The 23861-nt window shown below is 65.0% G+C and overlaps 1 protein-coding gene across 1 annotated transcript; it reads left to right on the top strand.

The window, feature by feature from the left end:
• The first annotated feature begins 2667 nt into the window (after positions 1 to 2667).
• Positions 2668 to 9648, top strand: LGALS3BP (galectin 3 binding protein). Its single transcript, XM_059671407.1, has 6 exons — positions 2668 to 2862; positions 3575 to 3640; positions 4258 to 4449; positions 4959 to 5090; positions 6751 to 7003; positions 8200 to 9648. The coding sequence occupies exons 1-6, from the start codon at positions 2718 to 2720 to the stop codon at positions 9323 to 9325; spliced, it is 1914 nt and encodes a 637-aa protein (XP_059527390.1). The 5' UTR covers positions 2668 to 2717; the 3' UTR covers positions 9326 to 9648.
• The last annotated feature ends 14213 nt before the right edge of the window (positions 9649 to 23861 follow it).

Genomic DNA, 23861 nt, shown 5'->3' with positions numbered 1-23861 from the left:
TCTGTTTCTTCCCCTGAGACGTCAAAGCGAGAGAGCGAAGGCGAGCTGTTGGCAGTGGCCCGTCTCCCTGGAGCGAGCCACGTGCCCGGTGGCTCCCTGAGCCCCGCCTTGGCCAACGGCAGCGATGGGGCCTCCCGGTGGAGATGCAGGTGGAGTTAGGAGTCAGGGGACGGGGGGGGGGGGGCCAGGCACCACACTGGGACTCAGAGGCATCGTGTGACGCCGGCCCGGCGGGGCCCAGCTGCCGCACTCGCCCCTCAGCGGTTGGGAATGTTTTAAAGCCGCCCCCCCCGCCCCCCCCGTGTTTGTGCCGGTTGCCTCCGCGGGAGCCGTGGTTCTGTGGACAATAAAGCCCAGGGGGGGAGGTCTGCGTCTCCTGCTCCGTGTGGCGGCCAGGGCTCCGCGAGGGGCACAGGAGAGGCCCTGACGCCTCCCGCTCTCGGGGTGGGGGGGGTGGGGGCGGGCCCAGCCGCTGCTGATGTGCAGCCACCTTCGTGGACGGGCCTCTGGAAGCCGAGTCACGGAGCAGCTTTTCCCAGGTGCTCCCTGGTCGCGGTTAAGAGCTAACCATAGGCTCCACCCCGCCCCGGCCTTGGCCCTTCTCGCTGTGGGACCCTGGCCAGGTGCTTTGATTTCCTTGTCCGCCTGGGAGGGGAGGCAACAATAGAGCCATTCACAGCCGCCAGCTCCTGGGTGCCTGCTCCTGGCTGGAGGTGTGGGAAGTTCCCCAGGGAGCCTGGGAGCCCTGGGCGTGGCGCCCAGCAGAGGTCCGAGGGTCTGGAACCTGCAGGAGCCGCAGAGCTCAAAGGAGAGGCCTCACTGGGGACTGCAGGGGGGGGGGGGGGCGGCACCTCAGTTGGGTCCGGTCCTCTCTTCCTTTTGTCGCTCACACCACTCCTGTCCCTCCCTGCCTGGGTCCCCAGAGGCTGACCTGAGGGAGCCTCCTCCTTGGGCCTCTGGGAGGCGGAGGGAGTGGGTGATCTGGGAGCCCCTGACCGTGTCCGGGGCAGCGCCCTCTGCACTCTATGCAGCCCTGTCCCCTCTGGCCTGTGAGGGGTCACAGCTCCAGGTACCACACTTTGTAAACAGCCCACCCCCTTATTTTCAAATTATAAAAGAACATTTAGCCCGGCCGGTGTGGCTCAGTGGTTGAGCATCAACCAGGAGGTCAGGATTCGATTCCTGGTCAGGGCATAGGCCCAGGTTGCAGGCTCCATCCCAGTGTGGGGCGTGCAGGAGGCAGCTGATCCATGGTTCTCTCTCATCATTGATGTTTCTCTCTCCCTCTTCGTTTCTTTCTGAAATCAATAATTTTTTTTTAAAGAACGTTTATGTAGAAAGTTACAGAGGGAGTAGAGTGAGCCGCTGGGCTGCGTAGGCTCAGGACACAAGTCAGAGCAAAGGAGGCCCTGGCACTCAGGAGAGAGAAAGGCAGGTGTGTGTGGAGGGGGAGGCGGGGTTCTGCTCCCCAGAGGGGAGCGCCTGTACCCCTTTCTGAAAGCCCCCGAAGGATCTGAGGCTAGAGCCCGCTGTTTCCTGTTGCAGCCTGAGCGGATGGACAGCCAGGGGTCGGTCGACGTCCAGTGTTGTGGGAGGTCAATGAAAAGGCCTGGAGAGGATCCGAGGACTGAGAGGGGGAAACAGTGGCCTGGGCGGTTCCAGGAGAGTGGGGGCCCCCGGGGGCAGAGGCGGGGCCTGGAGGGGGGGCTATACATGGAGTCCCAGGCACCAGAAGGCAGCCCCCATACACGAGCTTGCACAGTAGGGACTTGTGGCTGCGTGGCCTGCTGCTGTGGCCAGCGCGCAGAAAGTAACCTAGAGGTCGCCTCGGGCCCTGCCCAGTGGACTCAGTGGTTAGAGCACCAGCCATAGAGTGAAGGGCCACAGGTTCGATTCCCAGTCGAGGGCACGTACCTTGGCTGCAGGCTCCTCCCTGGCCCCGGGCCCTCATGCAGGAGGCAACCAACTGATGTGTCTCTCTCATGTCGATGTTTCTGTCTTTCCCTCTCTTCCACGCGCCCTAAAAACCAATGGAAAAATATCCTCGGATGAGGATTAACAAAGAACAGTTCATGTCCGAGGTTTACGGCAGCGCCTCGCTACAGGTTATCGAACCCCTTCCTGCTTTCTGTGGGAGCCGGGGTGGGGCACGTAGGGTATCTTCCAGGCCAGCCAGGGGCCCGCCCCCAAGAGCCCCCAGCGCGCTCCCCACTCGGCAGTGGCTTCCTGTCCCAGCAGCGCCGTCCACACTGTCACACCCGGGCCGAGGATGGAGTCTGGGGCCTGCGCGTCTCCCATCACAGCTGAGCCACCTGTGGAGTTGGGAGGGGGTGGAGGCGTGAGGCCCGGGAGCAGACCCCGTTGCTTTGGTGACGGGCAGGTTTTCCTGGGACCCTGGGGCTGAAGATGGAGCAACTTGAGGTTGTGAGCATCTCCACCAGCACCCGGTGTCAGCTGCTAGCAGGAGCCGTGCTGCTGATGCAGACCCGCCCCACTCCCCATCCCCCACCCCACCCCACCCCCATGCTTCCCGCCATTGCCCGCCCCGCCCCCAGCGGCCCGGGTGCGGATTGCTCCCTTTCACCCTCTGTGGTTATCAAGTCACCCAGGTACTGCCTTGGGCGGCTGCCTTCACCACCACCCACAGGCAGAGCGGAGGGAGGGAGGGAGGGAGAGGGCCCCCTGAGCCTGAGAGCAGCCAACTCCAGAAAAAACCCATGTCACGTGGTTTCTGGGAATCGAAACTAGCGGGGTGTTCAGAAGCATTCATTGCTCCTCGGGGTCCGGGCGAAGGGCAGTCTGCAGAGGGCCTGCAGCAGGAAGGCGGGCCCAGGACCACCAGCGGCGCTCAGGCAGGTAAGGGTGGCACCTGAGGGGCCACGTCTTCCCATTGGTGCCCAGCGGGGCCCTGGCGCTCCCGCCCCCGAGCCCTGCTCCCCGGTCCCTGGGGCATCCGGTGCAGGGGCGGTCGGGTCGCTCCCCGTGGACACCGCCTGCTCGCCTGTCCCTGACCTGCGCACGCGCCCAGGCCTGCACCTGCCCAGAGGACCAAGCCCTCTTGCCAACTTGCACAGAGGCAGGGCAGCCTGTCCGCCCTCCCTGGCTGCCCAGGGCCTCTGTCGCCCCGGCCGGGATGTCTGTGACCCCCCCAAGCACCCCTCAGCCTGCTCTGGCTCCCCTCCCCGCAGAGCTCACGGAATGTTCTGTCTGCACGACCTCTGGCCACTCCTGCAGGGCTGTTTCCTGAGGTGGAGCCGGTCCCTAGCAAGGCCCTGGGGCTCTCCCTGCCTCTCCCAGCCCACAGCCCCCAGGGCCTGGTTTCTGAGATGAGCTCTTCCTCCGTCCTTGCTGCCCAGGGACACCCAGCCCCCTTCATCCGGGCAAGGCCTGCAGGTCCTTGGAGCACGTCTTTCGGAAGAGACCAGGGGCCCGTGGGGCGCCAGCACCCTCCCTGCTCTGCAGGAGCGGGACCCCCGTGGCGCCCTCTGCCCTCCACTCGGAAGGCTGGAGGCTGCGCCTGCTCCCGCAGGGCTCACTCGCTGCCTCACTCCGCCTCCTTCCGCTGCAAGACGAGGCTCCCAGGCCGCCATGGCCCTCCCCCGGCTCCTCTGGGTGTGGCTGCTGGTCGCAGGGACTCAAGGTGAGCTGGGCCCCAGCGGCCCCGCATCTGTGTCTCCCTGGCTGGGCAGGCTTAGTGCCTGCGGGAGGCCAGGCAACGCTCCACCGGTGCTGGTCACTGGGTCAGCCAAGATCAGCTCAGGTCACAGGTCAGTCAGGTCACAGGTCAGCTCAGGTCACAGGGTCAGCTCAGGACACCTCTCTCACTGAGGTCCAGGTGTCCCAAGTCTTGTGGCTTCACCTGGGGGGAAACCAAGGAATTCTCCACTCCCTCCAGCTCCCAGGGGACAGATGGGGGCGGGGAAGGTGGGGTGTGCAGGAGGGGCCGTCAGACCCGCCAGATGCCGGGGGACAAGGGCGGGGACTTGCAGAGTCCTGGCGCCTGCCTCAGGCTCTTTACCCCAAGGCCTGGGGACTTTACTCACCCTGGTGACCCCGCAAAAGCCTGCGGTACCCCAACTGAGAACTGCCCTGTGCCGCTCAGCTGCAGCCGGGGCTGAGCCTGGCCGACAGCACCTGGGCTCCGGGGCCAAGACCACTCTCTGCACTGGCTCTCCGGCCTGTTTCCGCCCCCCCCCCCGCCCCCGCCAAAGCCCTGCCCGCTGCCCGCTGACCTGTGTGCCCTCGGGAGCCCCGCAGGCGTGAGAGATGGTGACATGCGGCTGGCCGACGGGGACGCCCCCAACGAGGGCCGCGTGGAGATCTTCTATGGAGGCCAGTGGGGCACCGTGTGTGACAACCTGTGGGACCTGGTGGACGCCAGCGTCGTCTGCCGCGCCCTGGGGTTTGAGAACGCCACCGAGGCCCTGGGCAGGGCCGCCTTTGGGCCAGGTAGGCCGCGTCGCCTGCTCCCTAGCAGCCCCGCCCCGGGGGAGGGGGGCGGCCGTCACCTGGGACACGGGAGGGCCCCCCACTCCCTCCGCCTGTGCTCGCTCCCCTGCCCCTGGCACGTCATTCACGGGCTCAGCCAGGGCCCTGCCTCGGCCACAGCCCCTCTCCCGGGGTCTGACCTGAAACGCTTCACCCGAAGGAAAGCTGAGCAGGAAGACCGCCCCGCACAGGGGCTGCGACTCCTAAGAGGGAATAACCGAGATCCAGTAACTCGCTGTCCACGGGGCGGGCGGGCCGGGGCGGAAGGCTGGCTGGCGGCACAGAGAGGCGGGAGCCCGCAGTCGAGTAGCCACGGCGAGCCCTGTAAAGACCCACGTGGGCACCACGTAACGCGCTCAGGGCTGGGGATGCCCTCCCCGCCCCCGCCCCGAGCCAGCGAGGTGACAGCTCTTCGTCAGGCGTCCCGGGGAGCCCCAGCCCCTCCAGTGTCTGTCCTCGCTGCCCCCCAGGAACGGGCCCCATCATGCTGGACGAAGTGCAGTGCTCGGGGACAGAGCCCTCGCTGGCCAACTGCTCGTCCCTGGGCTGGCTGAGGAGCAAGTGCAGGCACAACCAGGACGCCGGCGTCATCTGCAGCAACGGTGCGTGGCTGCCCCACCTGACCCCCCAAAGCCTGGGCCCCCGGGGTTGCCCCACCTGACCCCCCCAAAGTCTGGGCCCCCGAGCATCCTGCCCTGGGCCAGGATCCTGGTCATGCGGCTCCCTGCCCCGCCCAGCACGCAGGCCCTCCAAGCCCACCACACACCCGTGGGCGGGTTCGAGGTGACGCCCACTCTCCCGGAGGCGGGACAGCCTGCAGAGCGCACGGCAGCCCGTCCTACCGTCCTACCATCCCGGGTTGTCCCCGAGCCACGGCCCCACACCCAGGGGTCTGCAGAGTGCAGGCTTCTCTCTAAGCGCCAGCCTTTCATTCCTGTGGGTCCCAGTGCAGCCTGTCACACAGGCCCCGGGCGCCCGGGCGCATGCTGACCGTCCTGGGCTGAGGGGCCTGGGGCTGACCGTCCTGGGCTGAGGGGCCTGGGGCTGACCGTCCTGGGCTGAGGGGCCTGGGGCTGACCGTCCTGGGCTGAGGGGCCTGGGGCTGACCGTCCTGGGCTGAGGGTCCATCCTGGGGCTGACCGTCCTGGGCTGAGGGGCCTGGGGCTGAGAGGCCTGGGCTGAGGGGCCTGGGGCTGACCGTCCTGGGCTGAGAGGCCTGGGGGTTCCTTTTCTTTTTGAGAGAGAAAGGAAAGGAAGGGAGGGAGGGAGGGAGAGAGAGAGATGGAGAGAGAGGGAAACATCGGTTGCCTCCTGTACCCCCCAACCTGATCGGGGATCAAACCCTCCACCCTTCCGTACATAGGACGCTCCAACCACTGAGCCACACCGGCCATGGCTGGGGCATCTCTCTTTTTTTTTTAATTTTAAGAAGGGAGGGGGGGGGAGAGAAACATCATGATGAGACAGAATCACGGATCGGCTGCCTCCTGCACGCCCCCCACTGGGGATTGAGGCTGCAACCTGAGCATGTGCCTTGACTTCCCGGTTCATAGGTCGACACTCAACCACTGAGCCACACCAGCTGGGCGGGGTACAGGGGAGCACCAGGCTGGGTGGGTGCGGGGGAGCAGCAGGCTGGGCGGGGCGGGGGGGGGCAGGAAGACCTGTGGTGGGACCCCCCTTGCTGAGTGGCGCGCACAGGAGGCTCTGAGATCTGGGGTGGGAAGGGGAGGGGCGCTGAGCCACCTGGTTTGAGTGTGGGGATTGATCTAAACCTGTTTGTGGCAAAGGAAGAGCAGGTGGAGTTAGTTCCCAGTGATGCCTGGGGGAGGGGGAGGGGCGCATCCCGCAACCGCCCCAGGCCCTGAAGGAGGCTGCCGAGGACCCAGCCCCCCCCACCCCCCCCACCCCCGGCCTCGCACGGGTCACCCGAGACCCTCTGCTTGGGGCCGTCACGGGAGGAGCTTGGGGTCAGAGGTAACATCTGTGTGGTCAATTGATCGATGGGTTGGAATTTTAAAGGATGGGGCCTCGGGGTTTGGGGAGCAGTGAGTTGAGCCGGGGTGTGGGCTGGGAGAATGGGGGCCCCTGAGGCAGCAGCACCCCGTCTTCCGTGCAGACGTCCATGCCCCAGGAGCCTTACTGAGTAGTAAGGCAGATCAGAGGCCGCAATTTAAGGGAGGACCTGACTCGGGGAGGAGAAGTACTTCCGGGTCGCAGAGCTGGCTGTGCCAGCGAGCGGTCCCTCCCTGCCCCTCCTAGAAACCGGCAGCGCCCACACGCTGGACCTGTCCGGGGCGCTGCCCGCGGCCCTCGCGCAGATCTTCGACAGCCAGCGCGACTGCGACCTGACCGTGGCCGTGAAGGCGGACGGCGCCGAGCCGCTGAGCCTGTGCGCCCACAGCCTGATCCTGACCAGCAACCCCGAGGCCCAGGCCCTGTGGTCAGAGCCGGGCAGCACGGTCACCATGGAGGTGGACGCCGAGTGCCTGCCAGTGGTCACAGACTTCCTCAGGTGGGTGTCCCGGGGCGGCTGGGCACATGTGTGCACACACACACACGCACATGCACACACACACACATCACACACATACACACGCACACACATCACACACACAGAGACATCACACACCACACATGCACACATATCACACACCACACGCACACACACGCACACTCTCGCACACAGGCACGGCCCTGTGGGAGTGCTCGCTCGCCACCACCAGGGGGCCCCGCGGGGCTGCGGGAACTGGGCTGGAAGAACCCTAGGAAAGCCGTCTCCCTTATGACCTGCGCTCCCAGGCGAGAGGGACGTGCCGGGACCCAGGTGGCGTTTAACAGGCGGAGGCCTGCTCCCAGCCCGCCCGTCCGGCGGGTTTGCTTCTCTGCCGGTCTGAGGAGGAGGCCGGTGCCGCAGCCTCCGGCAGTGCTCGGGGCTCTCTGCCTGCCTGTCTGCCTGCCTGTCTGTCTGTCTCTCTCCTGCCTCCAAGGCAGAGGCTGCGTGTCCGGCCCCAGGAGGCCTCAGGAGACCCCTCCCCATTGGGTCAGGCCGCAGACACCCCCTTCCGCTGCTGAGGCCTCTGCCAGTTACCTGGCCCCTTGCCAGTGCCCATGGTTTCTCGGGTCACTGACACCCCACGCCTTTCAGGGTGTTGGCAGGGCCGGGACGATGGTGACCGCTCCCACCACTCGGGCAGGCGGAGCCCGGGGCTGGGTGGGGACTGCCCAGCTGAAATGAGAAGCAAGAGGTGGCGACAAAACCATCCTGCCGGGCCCGCCCTCTGTCACCGCCACTGGCTGGGCCCCGGGCGCGGGGTGGGAGGCTCGTTGCAGGAGAAGGGGCAGTGCCCAGGGTGGCCCGCAGGTCCTGGCACCGAGGCCCTGTCGAGGCCGGGCTCGGCCCACCTGCGGGGATGGTGGCCCCTGGGATGGCGATGGAAGAGGGAGGTGGTGGGGCCTCTCCCAGCCGACCGGGCCCGGGGCCACCCCGTTGTCGGTGCCCAGGGCTCTGAGCAAACTCGAGGTTGGAATGCGGGTCGACCTGAGATAAATCGGGGGGAGAATGGAGGCTGATGCCTCTTGCAATGGCCGCACGCAGGGGTCAGTGGGTCAGTGGCAAACCCGGAAGAGAGGCGGCAGCCGCCCCGGGCACACCTGCCATCCTGCGGGGCAAGGGGCGGCCCCTGGTGCTGAGCCCCCCGCCCCCTCCAGGTACTTCTATTCCCGGCGGATCGACGTGTCCCTGCCCAACGTGAAGTGCCTCCACAAGCTGGCCTCTGTCTTCGGGGCCCAGCAGCTGCAGGCCTACTGCGCGGGCCTCTTCGCCTTCCTGCTGCCCGAGGACCTGTCCTTCCAGACGGCCCTGGACCTCCACGCCTATGCCCTGGCCACGCGGGACCCCACGCTGGAGGAGCTGTGCGTGCAGTTCCTGGCCTGGAACTTCGAGGCCCTGACGGGGGCCGAGGCCTGGCCGCGCGTCCCCACAGCCCTGCTCCGCGCCCTGCTCTCCCGGAGCGAGCTGGCCGTGCCCAGCGAGCTGGCCCTGCTGACGGCCCTGGACGCCTGGAGCCGGGAGAAGGGGGCCGCCCCCGGGGACGTGGAGGGCCTGGTGCGGGAGGTCCGCTTCCCCATGATCCCGCCCGAGGACCTCTTCCAGCTGCAGAGCAACCTGAGCCTGTACCGCAGCCACCGCGCCCTGTTCCAGGAGCAGACCCTGCAGGCCCTGGAGTTCCACACGGTGCCCCTGCCGCTGCTGGCCCAGCTCCGCGGCCTGAACCTCAGCCAGGACGCCTACCAGCCCCGGCTCTACACCTCGCCCACCTGGAGCTGGGCCGTGACCAGGAGCTCCCGAGACTCCTCCCGCCGCTCTTATGACTCGTACCCCTACCGTTACGGCTCGTACTCTAAACCCTATGGCCGCTACGGCCGCTACGACCCTACGTCTGCGCCCACGGGGTACTTCCAGACGCCGCAGCACCCCAGCTTCCTCTTCCGGACCAGCCGCGTCTCCTGGACCCTCGCCTACCTCCCCACGGTCCAGAGCTGCTGGAACTACGGGTTCTCGTGCTCCTCCGACGAGGTGCCCGTCCTGGGCCTCTCCCAGCCCGGCTCCTCCGACCCCACCATCGGCTACGAGAACAAGGCGCTGATGCTCTGCGGGGGCCGCTTCGTGGCCGACGTCACGGCCTTCGAGGGCGGGAAGGCCGAGATCCCCAGCGCCCTGAACGCCAACAGCTCCAGGAGGGCCTCCTCCTTCCCCTGCCCCGCGGGCTCCTTCAGCAGCTTCCGGGGCGTCATCCGCCCCTTCTACCTGACCAACTCCTCGGGGGTGGACTAGCGGGGGCTGCCCTCCCCAGGGGCACACCCGCCCCCTCCCCCAGGGGCGAACACTGAGCCCAGCTCCTTCCCCTCCGCAACAGCCGCCTCCCACACCGGCCTCCAGATGTCCCCCCGCTCCCACTGATCTCTCTGAGCTGAAGGAGAGCGCCGGAAGGTTCCAGCGAGGCTCACCCCCGGCCGAGAATCCCCAGTCCCCGCTGCCCGCTGGCCGGAAGCGAGGAGACCGGGCCTCATGGCTGCCGGGCTTTCCTCACGCCTTCCCGCTCAGTCCCGTCTCGGATGATTAAAGTTGCACCGTGCTGCCGGCTCGTTCACGCAGAAGGGGTGTGGCGTCCATTCTGCCTCAGGCGCTGGGGGTGCCGGCCCCGGGTGCAGCGCACAAGCAGACCCGGTCTCTGTCCTCCCCAAGCCCCGGGCTAGTGGGCGACACGGGCGATCGCACGTGAACGCACACCGCCTGGGTATTAACACTGGGGTCATGGGCACCGTGGGGCCGCGCTGGGGGCTCCGGTGGGGGCCACCTGACTGTTCCGGGGAGCAGGGCGTGTCCCCGGTGGGAGGGACAGCAGTTCCAGGAACCTGTCCCCTGTTAACCGTGTGCACAGGGATGAGGGACCCAGACTCACGCTAGCATCGTTGGTAAGAGTGAAAACTCGGGAACAAGGCAGCCACCCGTCGGGGTGCGGGGGGGGGGGGGCGGGGAGCAAGAAGGTACTGGGCGGCCGGGCCCAGAATCCGGGCAAAGGCAGGAGGGCCAGGCCTGGGTGTCCAGTGAGGATGGCGGAACTGGGTCCAGGCGGGAGCACCTGGCTTGGCCAGGGCCCCAGAGAACAAGCATCTGGACCGTTTTGGCCTCGGGAAGGGAGGCGGCTCAAGGCTCGCCCAATGGGAGGGAGGTTCAGGCGCTGGCAGCCAGGGTGGCAACCATGCCCCCTCCCCGCCCCGCCCGCACTCTTCCCCACAGCCCTGCAGAAACAGCAGAGCCACAGACCACCCCCCGCCCCCAGCTCCGGCACCTTAGCCACTTGCTGGCCATTCTTGGCTTATTTTTTTGGTGGTTGTTAATCCGCACCCCAGGATATTTTTCCCATTGATTTTTTGAGCGAGGGAACGAGAAGAGAGGGGGGTGTGGGGGGGAGAAACATTGATGTGAGAGGCACAACGATTGGTTGCCTCCCACACCCACCCTGACCAGGCAGGGATCAAACCTGCAACCCAGGCATGTGCCCTTGACCGGGAATCGAACCGGAGACCCTTCAGTGCATGGGGTGACACTCTAACCACTGAACCAGACCAGCCAGGGCTGCTGTCCTGGGGCTGCCGTCACAAATGGCCACAGACGGGAGCCGTCTCCGGGTTCGACCCTGTCTCTGTGCTGTGTGCCCTCGGGCAGAAGGCTGCACCTCTCTGAGCCTCAGCGTGGCCTCTGCACAGCGGGTGCCGGTGACTCCCTTGGCACGGTGTCCCCCAGAAGTAGGTCTTGCCCTGAGCTTGCCCGAGGAGGGGGTGAAAGCCCCATCTGAGGGGGACGAGGAGGCCAGCCCCCCTCCCGGCAGTCTGGGTGGTCCAGACGCTGGCGGTCCCGTCCCGGCACCCGCTCCACACCAGGACACCCGGGAAGAATCCCGAGGGAGGGTCCCTGCGGCCCAGGCGGGGAAGCTGGCTGGGCCCCTTTAAGGCCGGGCGCTGGCAGAGGAGGGAGAACGCAGAGCAGCCTTTGTAAACCTCTGAGGGCAGCGTAACAGCTACCAGCTGTGGGCGGGCGCGGGGGCCTCGCGGGGCTGGAGGCTGGAGCGTGGGCCGGGCGGGGACCAGCCCGGAACAACAGGCGGAAACAGGGAGAGCCCTGGGTTCGAGGGCCGTGGGCCCGCCGTGCAGCGCAGAGCCAGCGCGCGGGAGGGAAGCCCCACTTCCCCGGGGCCTTTTCTGAACCAGGACCTCAGCCGCTGTCACGCCCATCACAGCCGGACAGTGAGGAGGGGGAGGTTCCCTCCTATCCACCCCCGGGGAGCGGGGAGCGGGGAGCGGGGAGCGGGGAGCGGTGGGGAGGGAGCGAAGGTCACTCCGGCAGCTGGGCTGGAGCCCGCGGCTCTCTCTGTCACGTGTCGTGCCAAGCACAGCACCGGGCACCGTCCCCAGAGGGCCCTCCTCAGACCCGCCACCTGGACCCTCACCTCCCCCTGCAGCCCCCGTGGGCCTGTCCGCCTCCCAGCCCTCCCAGCCTGGGCCCACGGAGCCGCGAACTCATCCTCCGAACGTGCCCGAGCCCAGTGGCTGGAGCTCAGTCTGGGGACTCGGGTCCCGGGTCCGATTCCGGTCCAGGGCGACGCCTCGGGGCGGGCTCGGACCTTCGGTCTGCGGGCCGGTGCTCTAACGCTGAGCCCACGGCCAGGGCCTGGTTTCAAAGCCCAACACAACCCGCATCACACTGCTGCCCGGGGGTGGCTTTGGTGGAAGGAAGGCGGGGAGAAAGACAAGGAAGTCCTCTGGCTCCGTGGGGCTGTCGTGGGCAGCTGGGCGGGGGTGGGGGAGGCGCTGATGGAGGGGCCTGGGTGTTTCCACGCCACCAGCGTGTTCCGTGCAGTAGCCCAGGCCCCTCCCGTGACAGCCTCCCCGGCTTCGCGGCCTCTCCTGCTGCCTTTGTTCCAGGTCAGCTTCTCACAAGTCCACACCCTCCACCCCACCCCCCCGCCCCCCGAGGTTTGGCACTCACAGCTTTGCTGAGCACGAGGAAAGGAAGCCTCAGAAAAATAGCGTGTGCCCAGCCTCTCGCCCTGAGCCCCCCTCCCGCAGGGCGGCCCCTGGCCGGTCCCTCAGAGCCAGGAGGCAGGAGCGCTGTCCGAGGCCGGCCCCGGGCGGGGGTCACGCCTCACCCGTCCTGAGGAACGGGGCGTGAAGAAAAGGTCGCCGTCTCTCCTGAAAACGGGCTGGTGTTCTGGCTTCGGCCTCTGTTGGGTTTGCTTTTCACTACAAATAAAACACCAGCCCCTCCCGGCTGGGCCCGGGCGGTTCCGTGGTTGAACATCCACCCATGAGCCAGGAGGTCACGGTCCGATTCCCTGTCGGGCCAGGCCCGGGTTGTGGGCTCGATCCTCAGTCGGGGGCGTGCAGGAGGCAGCCAACCCATGATGCTCTCTCATCATTGATGTTTCTCTCTCCTGCTCCCGCTCCCTTCCTCTCTGAAATTAATAAACAACACTCAAACAAAGAAAAGGAAAGGAAAGGGAAAGGGAAAGGGAAAGGGAGGAAAGGAAAGGAAAGAAACGAATGGCTTAAACATCTCACCAGGGACCCCAGGACCAGACCCCCCAGAGCATTTGCGCGGCATCAGCGCGGACTTTGGTTTCCTTATGCGCTGACGCTGACGAGCGCGGTGTTTGGCACGTGTGTCCCATCCTAACGGCAGTACAACCTTCCTTTGATTTTGCCTGTCCTTCAGTTCTGCTCCGGGTTCTGCTCCGGTTCTGCTCCGGGTTCTGCTCTGGGTCGCCTTCTCAGGAAGCAAAGGGGATGGTTGGTCCCGATTCTCAGATGTTGAGCGATTTCAACAGATAAGACTCCTGCCACCTCATCACCTTTCTCCTAAGATGGTCACTCCCTGCAGGTAAATGCAGACAAACTGTCGGCAGTGACTGCGATGTCCATCTGTACGTATAAAAGGCTAATCTGCTAAGTGTCCCTCCCACCGTCCGACCGGTCCCTATGACGAGGAAAGGTCGCTATGACCAGGGGGCAGACGCTCAACGCAGGAGCTGCCGAGCTGCAGTGACTTGGCAGCAGCGGTTCTCAGGTGACACACCCCGAAACCAGAGAGGAGGGAGCCCGATTCCTCGTGGGGCCGCGCGATTCCACGTTGGGCCGTGGGTTATGCTGTTGCTGGGCACTGTTGGCCCTGAATCTGGTTTGCTGCACACGTGTGTTTGCATTCCGCACCCTGTCCGACAGCAACTTTGCAGAGCGCCCTCTGCACCCCGGGACCTCTCGGGGGATGTCCGAGAGCCGGTTTCTGCCCGATCCCCGCAGGCCAGGCCAGGGGACCCCGCCTGCCGGAGGGACCCCGCTCACTCCGCAGACGCCGGGGAGGGACCGCGGGAGGTTGTCTCCAGGGCGTGTCTGGCCCGGCTCACCCAGGCCCGCCCCGCTGGCCACCTTCTAATCAATTTCCTTTCACTGTGCATGAATCCGTGCACCAGGTCACTAGTATGAATATAATTACCTTTGCAAAAGTGACCAGACAGGTTTTGTAAAGGCTGGGGTGTGCTTGGGATGGTCTGATCTAATGTAGAAGCCAGACGAAGTGCAGGACTGAGATCCAGTGGCGGGGGGGGGGGACTGGGAAGGACACTGGGTGCTGGTGATGTTTCATTTCTCGTTGGGATGGTGTGTCCCCTGTGCAGGGGTGTATCAAGCTGGACCCTTGAGATCTGTGTCCTTCTCCGTGTATATGTTGTGCTTGAATTTTAAAAAAAATGTCCTTCGGTATCTGCCTAGCAGGGGACCCATGATGCTCCTTTTCAAGAAAAAAAATAATTTTATTGATTTTAGAGAGGGAGGGAGAGGCAGCGATAGAAACATCAGTGATGAGAGAGAGTTATCGGTCAGCTGCCTCCTGGATCAGCTGCCTCCTGCACAGCCCCTACTGGGGATCAAGCCCGTAACCCAGGAATCTAACCTCAACCTCCTGGTTCATGGGTCAGCGCCCAACCGCTGAGCCACACTGGCCGGGCCCATGGTGTTCCTTTGAAGGGGCGGGTGGAGGTAGGCACTCATCCCCCCACCCCAGCCGCATCCCTCCCCTCAGCCTCCTCCTGGCTGCAGGATGGGCATGGGGCTCAGGCCTGGCCAATCAAAGCCCTCAATCCTTCTGCCTGCAGTGATTGGCTCAAGGATGGGCTTAGGATCCAAGCCTGGCCAATCAGAGCCTTTCTCGAGTGTTTTGCCATAGTAACGGCTGAGGACACCTGCTTCCTCTGTGGGGCTGGGAGCTGTAAGGACCATCAAGCCTGGAGCTGCCATTGGCAAGTTGGTCCTGCCTCCTGGGGGCAGCCCGCGTCAGAATGCCCTGCAGATGCTCAAACCGCGTCGCAGGAGAGAGTTAATGACACGGAAAGATGTTCATGATCCCTTCTTGGCTTCAAAACCAGAAGCCAGCTATGCAACGGTGCATTTAGTATTTCTTGCTGTGTGTGTGTGTGTGTACATGTGTATGTGTGCGTGTGTGTGTGCGCGCATGTGTGTGCGCGTGTGTGTTTGAAGAGATGGATGACAGATGACAGATGCCCATGTAGTGACACGGTTCTCTCTGTATGAGTATTGGTTACATTTTCTCCTTTTTTGTTTATCTGAACTTGCAAAACTCCACCTGGGTTTCAGACGTCTCACCGGCTCTGGTGGTTTTCTTGTCCGTGTGTTGTAGCTGGGCTCACGCAGGCCCCTGGAGAAGTCATCTCCAGCACAGTCCTCCCCTCTCGTCTGCCTCTCCAGGGCATGGCTTTTCCAACGACCCCATGACCTCCCCAGGCTCAGGCCAGTCCGCCCTTGACCGCTCTGCTCACTGGGTCCCCTCTCGGCCGCCGGGACCTGCAGTCCCCATGAGCCTGGTGATGTCATCCCGACTGTCTTCCAGACGCCTGGAGAGGGCCGGGCCTCCCTCCCCCACGTATCCTGCTGGGCCTCGTGTTTTCCTGCTCAGCTCACAAGAAACCTGCAAAAAATATTTTCTCTGGCAGCCGATGAGAGACTCACAGCCCCAGACATGCCTTCCAGGCGACGTCCGAGCCTGCAGTGGCCACCGCCGGCCGCCGCTGCCAGGAGACGCGGTCGTGGACAAGGCGAGAGTTTGGACCACATCGTCTTGAATAGGGTTCTTTCTCCCTTTGGGGTTGGAGAGCTCACAGGCCTGGGGCATGGGGTCCCACGGGGGACCCTCCTGGCGGACCAAACCTCTCCGAAGCCCCTGGCCTGTGGCCACCGTGCCAGGGGGCATGCCAGGCCCTCCAGCCACCCAGACCCCGGCTCCCTCCTCCCATGGCTGAAGGTCTAGCAAGCTCGCAATAGCGGGCCTACCGCACCCCCACTCCACATGCCTCCTGGTGGGGGACACTCCCTCCAGAGGGGCGTCCATGCCCACGCCCCTCTGAGCAGGCCTGTCCGCCCCGCCCCAGGCCCTGACTACACACAACCTTCTTGCCGAGTGAGGGTAGTCACCCGATCCCTGCACCCACAGGCCGTGACCTGAGAAGGAGGACCTGGGTGAGGGCTGGAGCTGAAAGGGCGGGCAGGGTGGAGCAGGGCTGCGCCCAGGCATGCAGAGAAAGCCGGGCGAGGGAGTGGGAAAGGGAGGAGGTGCTGAGCTGGGGCGCGGGGAGGGAGAGGAGCGGGAGGCATGGCGAGGGCCTCCCGCATTCCTGGTGTCCAGCGGGACCTTTTGTGCGTAAGTGACCCACATTCCCTGAATCCTTTGAATAACAGCTCATCTGGACGTCCGTTCCCTCACCCAGCGGCCAGGCGGGGGTCACCCAGGGCACCGACCTGTCCCCAGGCGCCAGGCCCGCTTTCACCTGCCTCTGCTCACCCCCTTCCCGCTTCCCGCTTCCCGCTTCCCGCTTCCCGCTTCCCGCTTCCCGCTGGCCGGGAGGCCCCTTTGCTGCTCCTTCTCAGGGGCCTTGACTTGCTGAAGAAAGTGCTTCCCCGGACGGGCCATCTCCCCAGCCCTGGCGCCCACGGCTGTGGTCAGGGCAGAGGGGCCTTGGAGATCCCAAGCAAAGGTCCCTGGCGGCCGTGGCTCCTGGCGGCCGTGGCTCCGGGCGGCCGTGGCTCCAGGCAGCCGTGGCTCCGGGCGGCCGTGGCTCTGGCACCGGGACATGCGGCGTGGTGTGTGCTGGTGGGAAAGGTAGAGGTGGGGAGCTGGCAGATTCGGGTTTGAATCCCGGCTCGGGAGCCAATAGCACCCCGGGCCTGCGTGTGTGACGCGCCCTCCCAGCGGGTCCTCTGGACAGCGCTACGAGAGGGACCCGTTTTCCAGACGGGACACAGAGGCGGGCGAGGCTGGCAATCGCCCCTGTGCCCGCGGGCGGTGGGAGGGAAGGCCTCACTCAGCCGGTGGCGCCTGAAGAGAAGAAACAAGTCTGAGGCTCATTCAGTCCCGTAAAACCAAATGCGCCGGGAAGACGAGAAGGTCAACCTTCCGAGAAGATGCTCTTTCATCTTTACTTAGGGGCCCGGACCCGCTTCCTCGCAACCCACGAGGGGCGGGTGCTGCTGGGACAAAGCCGGCATCGCTCATTCCCGAGGCCGCGGGGACGGGGACGCAGGCCAGCCCACCCCCTCCTCCCCTGTGACTGTTTGGCATTTTCATAATAAAAAGTTGCTTTTTACCCGGCTGCCGGCGTGGCTCAGTGGGTGAGCGTCCACCTGTGAACCAGGAGGTCACAGCTCGATTCCCGGTCAGGGCACAGGCCCGGGTTTCCGGCGCAGTTCCCAGTGGGGGTGGTGCAGGAGGCAGCCGGTCCCTGATTCTCTCTCATCATCAATGTTTCTCTCTCCCTCTCCCTCTCCCTCTCACTTCCTCTCTGAAATCAATTTAAAAACAAACTTTTTTTAAGTGGCTTTTAATGTCGCAAGTGGGAACACGACCAGAGTCGAGAGGCAATCGGCAGCACATCAAGGTGCGGACAGTGAGCGAGGGGTCCCTGTGGGCCGGCCGCTGGCCGCTGACCGAGCCCCCCCTCCCCTCCCCCCGCCCCATGACTCCCAGGAGGCCCGAGAACCCTCGGCTCTGGGTAGCAGCGCGCCTCTCGGGGACACGTGTTTCCAGTCACTCTGCCCGGCACTGAGTCACCACCAGCAGCTGCCGCCGGTCTCCATCCCCGACACTCACCTTCAGACCGCCCCCCCACCCCCCGCAAGGCTGCACTCAGCCCCCGCTGCCTCCGACCCTCTCTGCGTGGCTGCCCCTGCCAGCGCCAGGCCTCCCGCCTCACGCAGCGGGGCTGTGTCCAGAACAGCGGCCACGGGGGCTGGGTATTCTTGCCTCCACGCCTCCTGTACCCCAGGCCGCCCCCCGGGCGCCCAGCACAGGCCCCGCCGGCACCGCATTGCAATGGACTCTGGTTTCCACTAAAGGGGCCGGTGCCGTGGGAGGAAGGGCCGTCCACATCCCCAGCACCCGCACCCCCAGGCACCTGCCCAATACCTACCTGTTGAATGAATGAATGGATGAATGAATGGATGAATGAATGGATGAATGAATGGATGAATGAATGAATGAATGAATGAATGAATGGATGAATGAATGGATGAATGAATGGATGAATGAATGGATGAGTGAGTGAGTGAGCTGTAACCTTAGGAAGCAGAGTCATGGGGAAGGCGGGCAGGAAAATAGTAGCCCCTGAGAGAGGAAGTCCAGGCGGGGCTTCTGAGGGGGTGCCCATCTCTCCCCTCTGGCGACCTGCTCTCCACACAGCCCGGCTGGGCACCTCCTGGGCCAGAAGCCGCCCATGACCCACCTTCGGCTGGAAGCCTGGGCAAGTGAGGAAGGATTTCAGCCACAGCCAGGCTCTGTGGGGGAGGAGGGCTGGAAAGAGATCTGTGTGCTGCCAGGCCAGGGGGGTAGGGAATGCCTGCTATACTCGAGGACTCATGGGGAACCCCCTAGATTCCCCCAGTCGGACCCCATGGGGAGCCCTGGGGGGGCCCACAGCCCCTGAATGACTGTAGGAAGCCCAGCATGGCTCGCAGCTGGAGACCGGGCCGCCCAGACCCGTGCCCTCCCTGCAGGCACCCGGGGGACACCTGTGAGGGGAAGCAGAGACAGCGGCTGGCCGGCCTTGCTCCCGGGGCCAAGGGGCGTCAGGGTGGGACCAGGGACCCCAAAGGAGAGGAGACAGGCAGCAAAATGGGGCAGGACTGACTGCTCACAACACCCCTCTCCGCCCAGGGGCTGGGCAGGCCTGTGAATCGCGGGGGCCAGAGAGCTGGCCCTGGCACTGCAGTCGCCCCTCTTGCCTGAGGGCTGGGCGGCTGTCTCCGGCGGAGGAGAGGCTGCAGTGCCAGAGCGTCCATGAGCCAGACCCCAAACTCCAGAACCAGCTGGAAACGGCGGTCAGGGCCCGATGACTCACTTTCCCTGCAGCTGGCCCGTCCTTGCCTTTCTCACGGCTCGCCTGCCTGCTGGTCTCTCTGTTGGGACCAGAGCCCGCCCCCCCCCCCCCCAGACTTGCTCTTTCTGTCGCCTGGCATCTCAGCTCAAGGAGGAAAGCGGGCCTTTAGGCTCCTGTCCTCAGGCCCGCTCCCCCCACTGCACGGGGCCGTGGAGGGGCTGGGACCTGTGCCGTATGCGCCCACGCTGGCCACAGCGCTGGGCTGGGGGCGAGACCGGTTGGCATCTGAGCGGGCAGGAACCTGGACTGGGGCTCCTGACCGAGGGCGGACCTCACCAGCACCCAGGGGAGAGAGAACCAGGGTTGGGGGCGAGGAGACCAGGTCGAAACAGGGCAAGAAAACGAGGACTGGGGCGGGGGTAGGAGAGAGGCAGTTCTCGGCACAGCCCTAATCACAGCCTTGCAGTGAAGTTTACTGCTGCGCTCAGCATGGGACCCGCCACACCAGCCCCTTCTGTTTGGATTAGGCGATGACATCATGGCCATGGGCCCGTCACTCCCGGCACCAAAGGAAGAGGAGGGTGGCGGGCAGGCGGGACCGGGCCTCCTGCCTCTCGGCTCCTAGGGACAGGAAACCGAAAGCACAGCACTCAGCTCAATCACCCTGTGAGCTGGGCAGCGGCTCCCCAGGTGCCCCCCTGCCCCAGCCAGCCCCGATCCCTGGTCCCCAGAACGCCAGCTCGGGCTGCTCGGGATGGAGAAGGCCTGGGTTCCCACCTCGCTCCCCGGGCCCGCTCCCTGACCCGCCTGGGGAGGAAGCACATGACCACGTGCCCGGCGCCAAGAGGAAATAGCTGGGCACGAAAGCTCGCACAGCTGCCTCCGAGCCCTGCCTCTCCGAGTCCTTTGTTTTCACAGGAACGAGTCTCGGGGAGGATCCAGGGAGAGCGTGGCGATGTCGGGACAGACAGGTGGGCGAGGGAGGGGGAGAGGAGGGCAGAGCTCAGGTGTGTGCCCCCCCCCCCCCGCCCTCCGGCACTCACGGAAGGCAGGTGGCCAGTGTGCAGGATGGGCCCTCCATGTCACGGGGAGGGGAGCGCAGGCTTCCCCGCTCACAGCCGCCTGCCTGGAGGAGGTGTTCGCTGCTCTCAGCCAGGCTGTCGGCTCAGGTGTGGTCATCTCTTCAGGCCAAGGACTTCCTGGGCTCCCTGTTGACCCCCAGGACGGCCTGTGTCCCCCCTTCTCGCAGATTCGCTCTAGTCTGGGCCAGGACAGCACGGTGGTGTTGGGGTGGCGCTGGGACCTGCTCCGCAGCTCGGGGAGAGGGGTGACTCTCCAGACAGGCTTGCAAGTGGGGGCCCTGGCTCAAGGCCGCCTTTGCCCAGGGGGAGCCTGCCAGGCGGGAGGGGAGGGAGGTGACAGGTGCTCAGGCTGAGGAAGGAGACAGGCCAAGCCCCACGTCCTGAGCGATGCCCTGGGGACAGCCTGAAACACAGCCCCGAGGTGGGGCTCCTGGGAAAGCCCGTGCCCAGGCCAGCGTGGGCAGTGCTGGCGGGAAGTGCTGTTCGTGTTACTCCTGTCTAAGGAGCAGGACGCGACCTCTGACCTCTGTCCCGTCACCTCCCTTCCCACCACCTGGAGCCACTCCTGACTCTTTGATGAATGCCTTTTAGAGAGCTCTTATTTTTTTATTTTAAATATGTTTTCTTTTTCCCCTGGCTGGTTTGGCTCAGTGGATAGAGCCTTGGCCTGAGGACTGAAGGTCCCAGTTTCAATTCCAGCCAAGGGCACATGCGGGGTTGCAGGCTCCATCCCCAGTGTGGGGCGTGCAGGAGGCAGCTGACCCATGATTCCCTCTCATCACTGATGTTTCTATCTCTCTCTCCCTCTCCCTCCCTCTCTGAAATCAATAAAAATATATTTTTAAAAAATGTAAAAAAATAAATATGTTCTTTATTGATTTTGGAGAGTAAGGGAGAGGAAACCGAAACCACAAACACTCAGCCTCAATAACCCCTGTGAGCTGGGCAGCGGCTCCCCAGGCGCCCCCCTGCCCCAGCCAGCCCTGGTCCGCAGAACTCCAGCTCGGGCTGCTCGGGGATGGAGGAGGCCTGGGTTCTCACCTCCCTCCCTGAGAGAGAGAAACATCAATGATGAGAGAGAATCCTCGATCGGCTGCCTCCTGAACGCCCCCTACCGGGGACTGAGCCTGCAACCCCGGGCATGTGCCCTTGACGGGAATCAAACCTGAGCCCCTTCAGTCCGCAGGCCGCCGCTCTATCCGCTGAGCCAAACGTATGACCCATGCATACGTTTCATTTCCCCATAAATGAAATCAGATGCATGCTGTTTACTCAGGGACACGTTAAACGAAAACAATCTTTTTAGCATTCCTTGCCTGCCTTCTCCCCCCCAGAGCCGGGGAGGGGGGGTGCGGGGGGGGGGGGCGCGGAGGAGTGTGCCCGGGTGTGGCGGGACACACACTGGTCTGCTGCGAGCCTTGTTTATGTCCCTGCATTTTGCTTTTCTCACCACCCCAGATCTTTATCGCTCGGGGCTTGTCAACCAGAACGGCTTTGCCTCCCCCTCCACCTACCCCCTCCCCGGAGACATTGAGCAACATCTGGACAGACGCCGGGGCGGGTGCTATCGGCATCTGGGGGGGGAGAGGCCAGGGATGTTGCTCAACACCCCGCCGAGCCCAGGATGGCCCCCACCAGAGAATGAGCTGGGGGGGAGGGGTGGTTAGCAGTGCGGCCGGGGCTGAGAAGCCAGGCCTGGCTGGAGAGGATTCATCACAAAATTAATGAAATGAGACGGAAATCGAAATGCGCTTCAGCGTGCCACCGCTGGGCACGAAGCGGCACGGCCCGTCTCGGTGCTACAGGTGGCTCAGGCATTCCCCACCTCCTCCTGCCGCCTCCAGGGTGTCCTGTGGAAGCAGCCTGCTGGGGGTGCTGGGACAGGTGGCTGCTGGGTGGCGCCGCCGGCCTGCGTGGACGCGAGGCTGAGGCCCAGGGTTGCGGGGCCCATGTCCGCCCTGAAGCCGCCGCCAGTTCCTCTCTGAGGACCACGTGTCACAAACCACAGACGCCTGGGGTCAGCCAGGCACCTGGACGCCGCTGCCCCCAGCCACCCTCTCGCGGCCGCACTCACACCTTCCAACCCGTGCCCGCTCTCTCGGGTCCAGCTTCCTGGGTACATGGGGCCAGTTTTTTAAAAAATACATATTTTTATTGATTTCAGAGAGGAAGGGAGAGGGAGAGAGAGATGGAGAGAGAATCATGAATCGGCTGCCTCCTGCACTCCCCATACTGGGGATCCAGCCTGCAACCCAGGCCTGTGACTTGACTGGGAATCAAACTGTGACCTCCTGGTTCATAGGTCCATGAGGCTCAACCACTGAGCCACACCAGCTGGGCCGTGGGGCCAGTTTTCATGCCTGTACACCGTAGAGCACCCCGTTCTCGGGAACCTGCCCGAAGGAGTGGGGGGGCCTTGGCGCCCCTCTGTCTCTAGGGAGAGGACACTCCAGGCTCAGGAGCTTCTCCAGACACGGGGAGAGTGAGCCCCCCGGGAAGAGGCGCTCCCAGGGCACCCCCTTCCCCAGCTCCTGGCACAGCCTGGCCAGCGGGCTTACTGCCCAGGCCCTGAGCCATCCTGACTCTGTTTACCTGAGGAGGGCGGGAGGGCGTGCCGCTTCCTCCTGGCCCTGGGCAGTGTTGACTCTGCCAAGCCCAGCCCAGGACAGCAGACAGGGTGGGACGTGGCAGCCTGCTGGGCCCTGCTGGGAAAGTCTCTTGGGGGAGGGGGGGCGGGGCAAGGTGGGTGCTCCTGGTAGGAAGTGGTGACCCCGGGAGTGTGGTCTGAGGGTCCTAGAAGCTCTGCCACCTCCCCCAGCAGGCCTGACAGGCACTGCCCCCTCCTGTCTAACCCACGGGGAGCCACAGGTCCAGGCGGCGTGGTCAGGATGCACGGGTGGGTCTGGCACGGCTCTCCTGCTGGCCACGGCAATATGAAGGTAGAGGAGGCCGGGTAGGAGACATGGTAACGACCAGCTCCCAGCTCCCAGCTCCCAGTCCCCAGCTCCCAGCTCCCAGTCCCCACCTCCCAGTCCCCAGCTCCCAGCTCCCAGTCCCCCGCCTCCTTCCCACTCTTGCCTGGATGGGAGGCGGCCTGACCAGGTCTGACCAGGTCCTCCTCCCTCAGCGGGGCCCAGGCCAGAGCTGAAGCCCTTCCCTGGATTCCTCCTGCCGTGTTGCGCCCTCTTGGCGCCCGAGCAGCGAGCAGGTGACACTATTTTATATGAACAAAAGCCGGAAAAGTGACTCTGGGCCCGTCAGGCCGCTAACACTGTTGCTCTGCCCAGCTCTCCCTCCTCCCAGTTGTCTGCGACCAGAAACGAAGGAAGGGCCTTCCACCCAGTGCTGCCCAGTTTCTCCCTCCAGCCCGCACCCGGCAGTCAGCAGGCGGGCTCCTCTAGCTGCGCCTTTTCCTCACACACACCCCCCTCGCCCTGTCCCTCCCCCCCCCCCCCCCCCAGCAAGCGTGAGGTCCCGGTGCAGCTGCCCCGCCCGCCCAGGGGCTCAGGGACAGGCAGACAGGGTCGCGGGGTCGCACTTCATCATCCTTCACATGCCGTCCACACCCCAGGATCCCCGCCCTTTCTGGAACCCTGAACTGTTTTGGGAAAAGTGCTTCAGCTCCCACATTTGTGGGATCAGGGAGGGAAGGGTGAGGCAGCCCAGCAATGCCCTGTCCAATCCCACTGCCTCCTGCGCGCCGGGGCCCACCCCCTGGTTCTTGTTGGCTGGGCAAAAATATGGCCAGTTTATATAAAATCCTGTTTTGTTCATAGTAACCACTCCCCCAGCCTTTCCAACTCCACTGGCGAAGCGCGCTCACAATTCCAAGGCCTCCATTTGAGAAAGGGGTCCCCAAGAAGTTTCAGCCCCCCCCCACATCCCCGCATGGGGCGGGGCCGCAGGAAATGACCTCTGCCCTGCGCACACACCCTTTCTGCTCAATCCCTGGCTAGAACCTGAGGGCCCCGGGGTGGCAGGGTGCACGCACCTCCGCACCGAGCTGGAGTGGAAGGGGAAGGAGTGGGGGGGCCCCGGATGCCCGGCGGAGTGGGCTGCCGGCCCCATGTGCTGAGTCAGGGCCCACTGGGGGCTGTTCGCACGCATCACCCCCCCCCCCCCCGCCCCAACCTCTGGCGATGGGGGAGGCTGCGGGGCGCGGCCCGGGGCGGGGCGGGGTGTCGGGGGGGGGGGGGGGAGCCAGGTGCGCAGCGGCCAGCCCCCGCGCTGGGCACAACAAAAGCGGGGCTGGGGGAGGCCGCGAGGCGCGGAGGCGGGGGCGGGGCCTCGGGGCTCCTCGAACCCCATTGGGCGGCGGCGCGCGCGGAGCGCTATAAAGCCGGCCGGC

The sequence above is a fragment of the Myotis daubentonii genome, chromosome 16, assembly GCF_963259705.1.
Source record: "Myotis daubentonii chromosome 16, mMyoDau2.1, whole genome shotgun sequence".
In the NCBI taxonomy this organism is placed as follows: domain Eukaryota; kingdom Metazoa; phylum Chordata; class Mammalia; order Chiroptera; family Vespertilionidae; genus Myotis; species Myotis daubentonii.
This window is presented reverse-complemented; position numbering and strand designations above follow the sequence as displayed.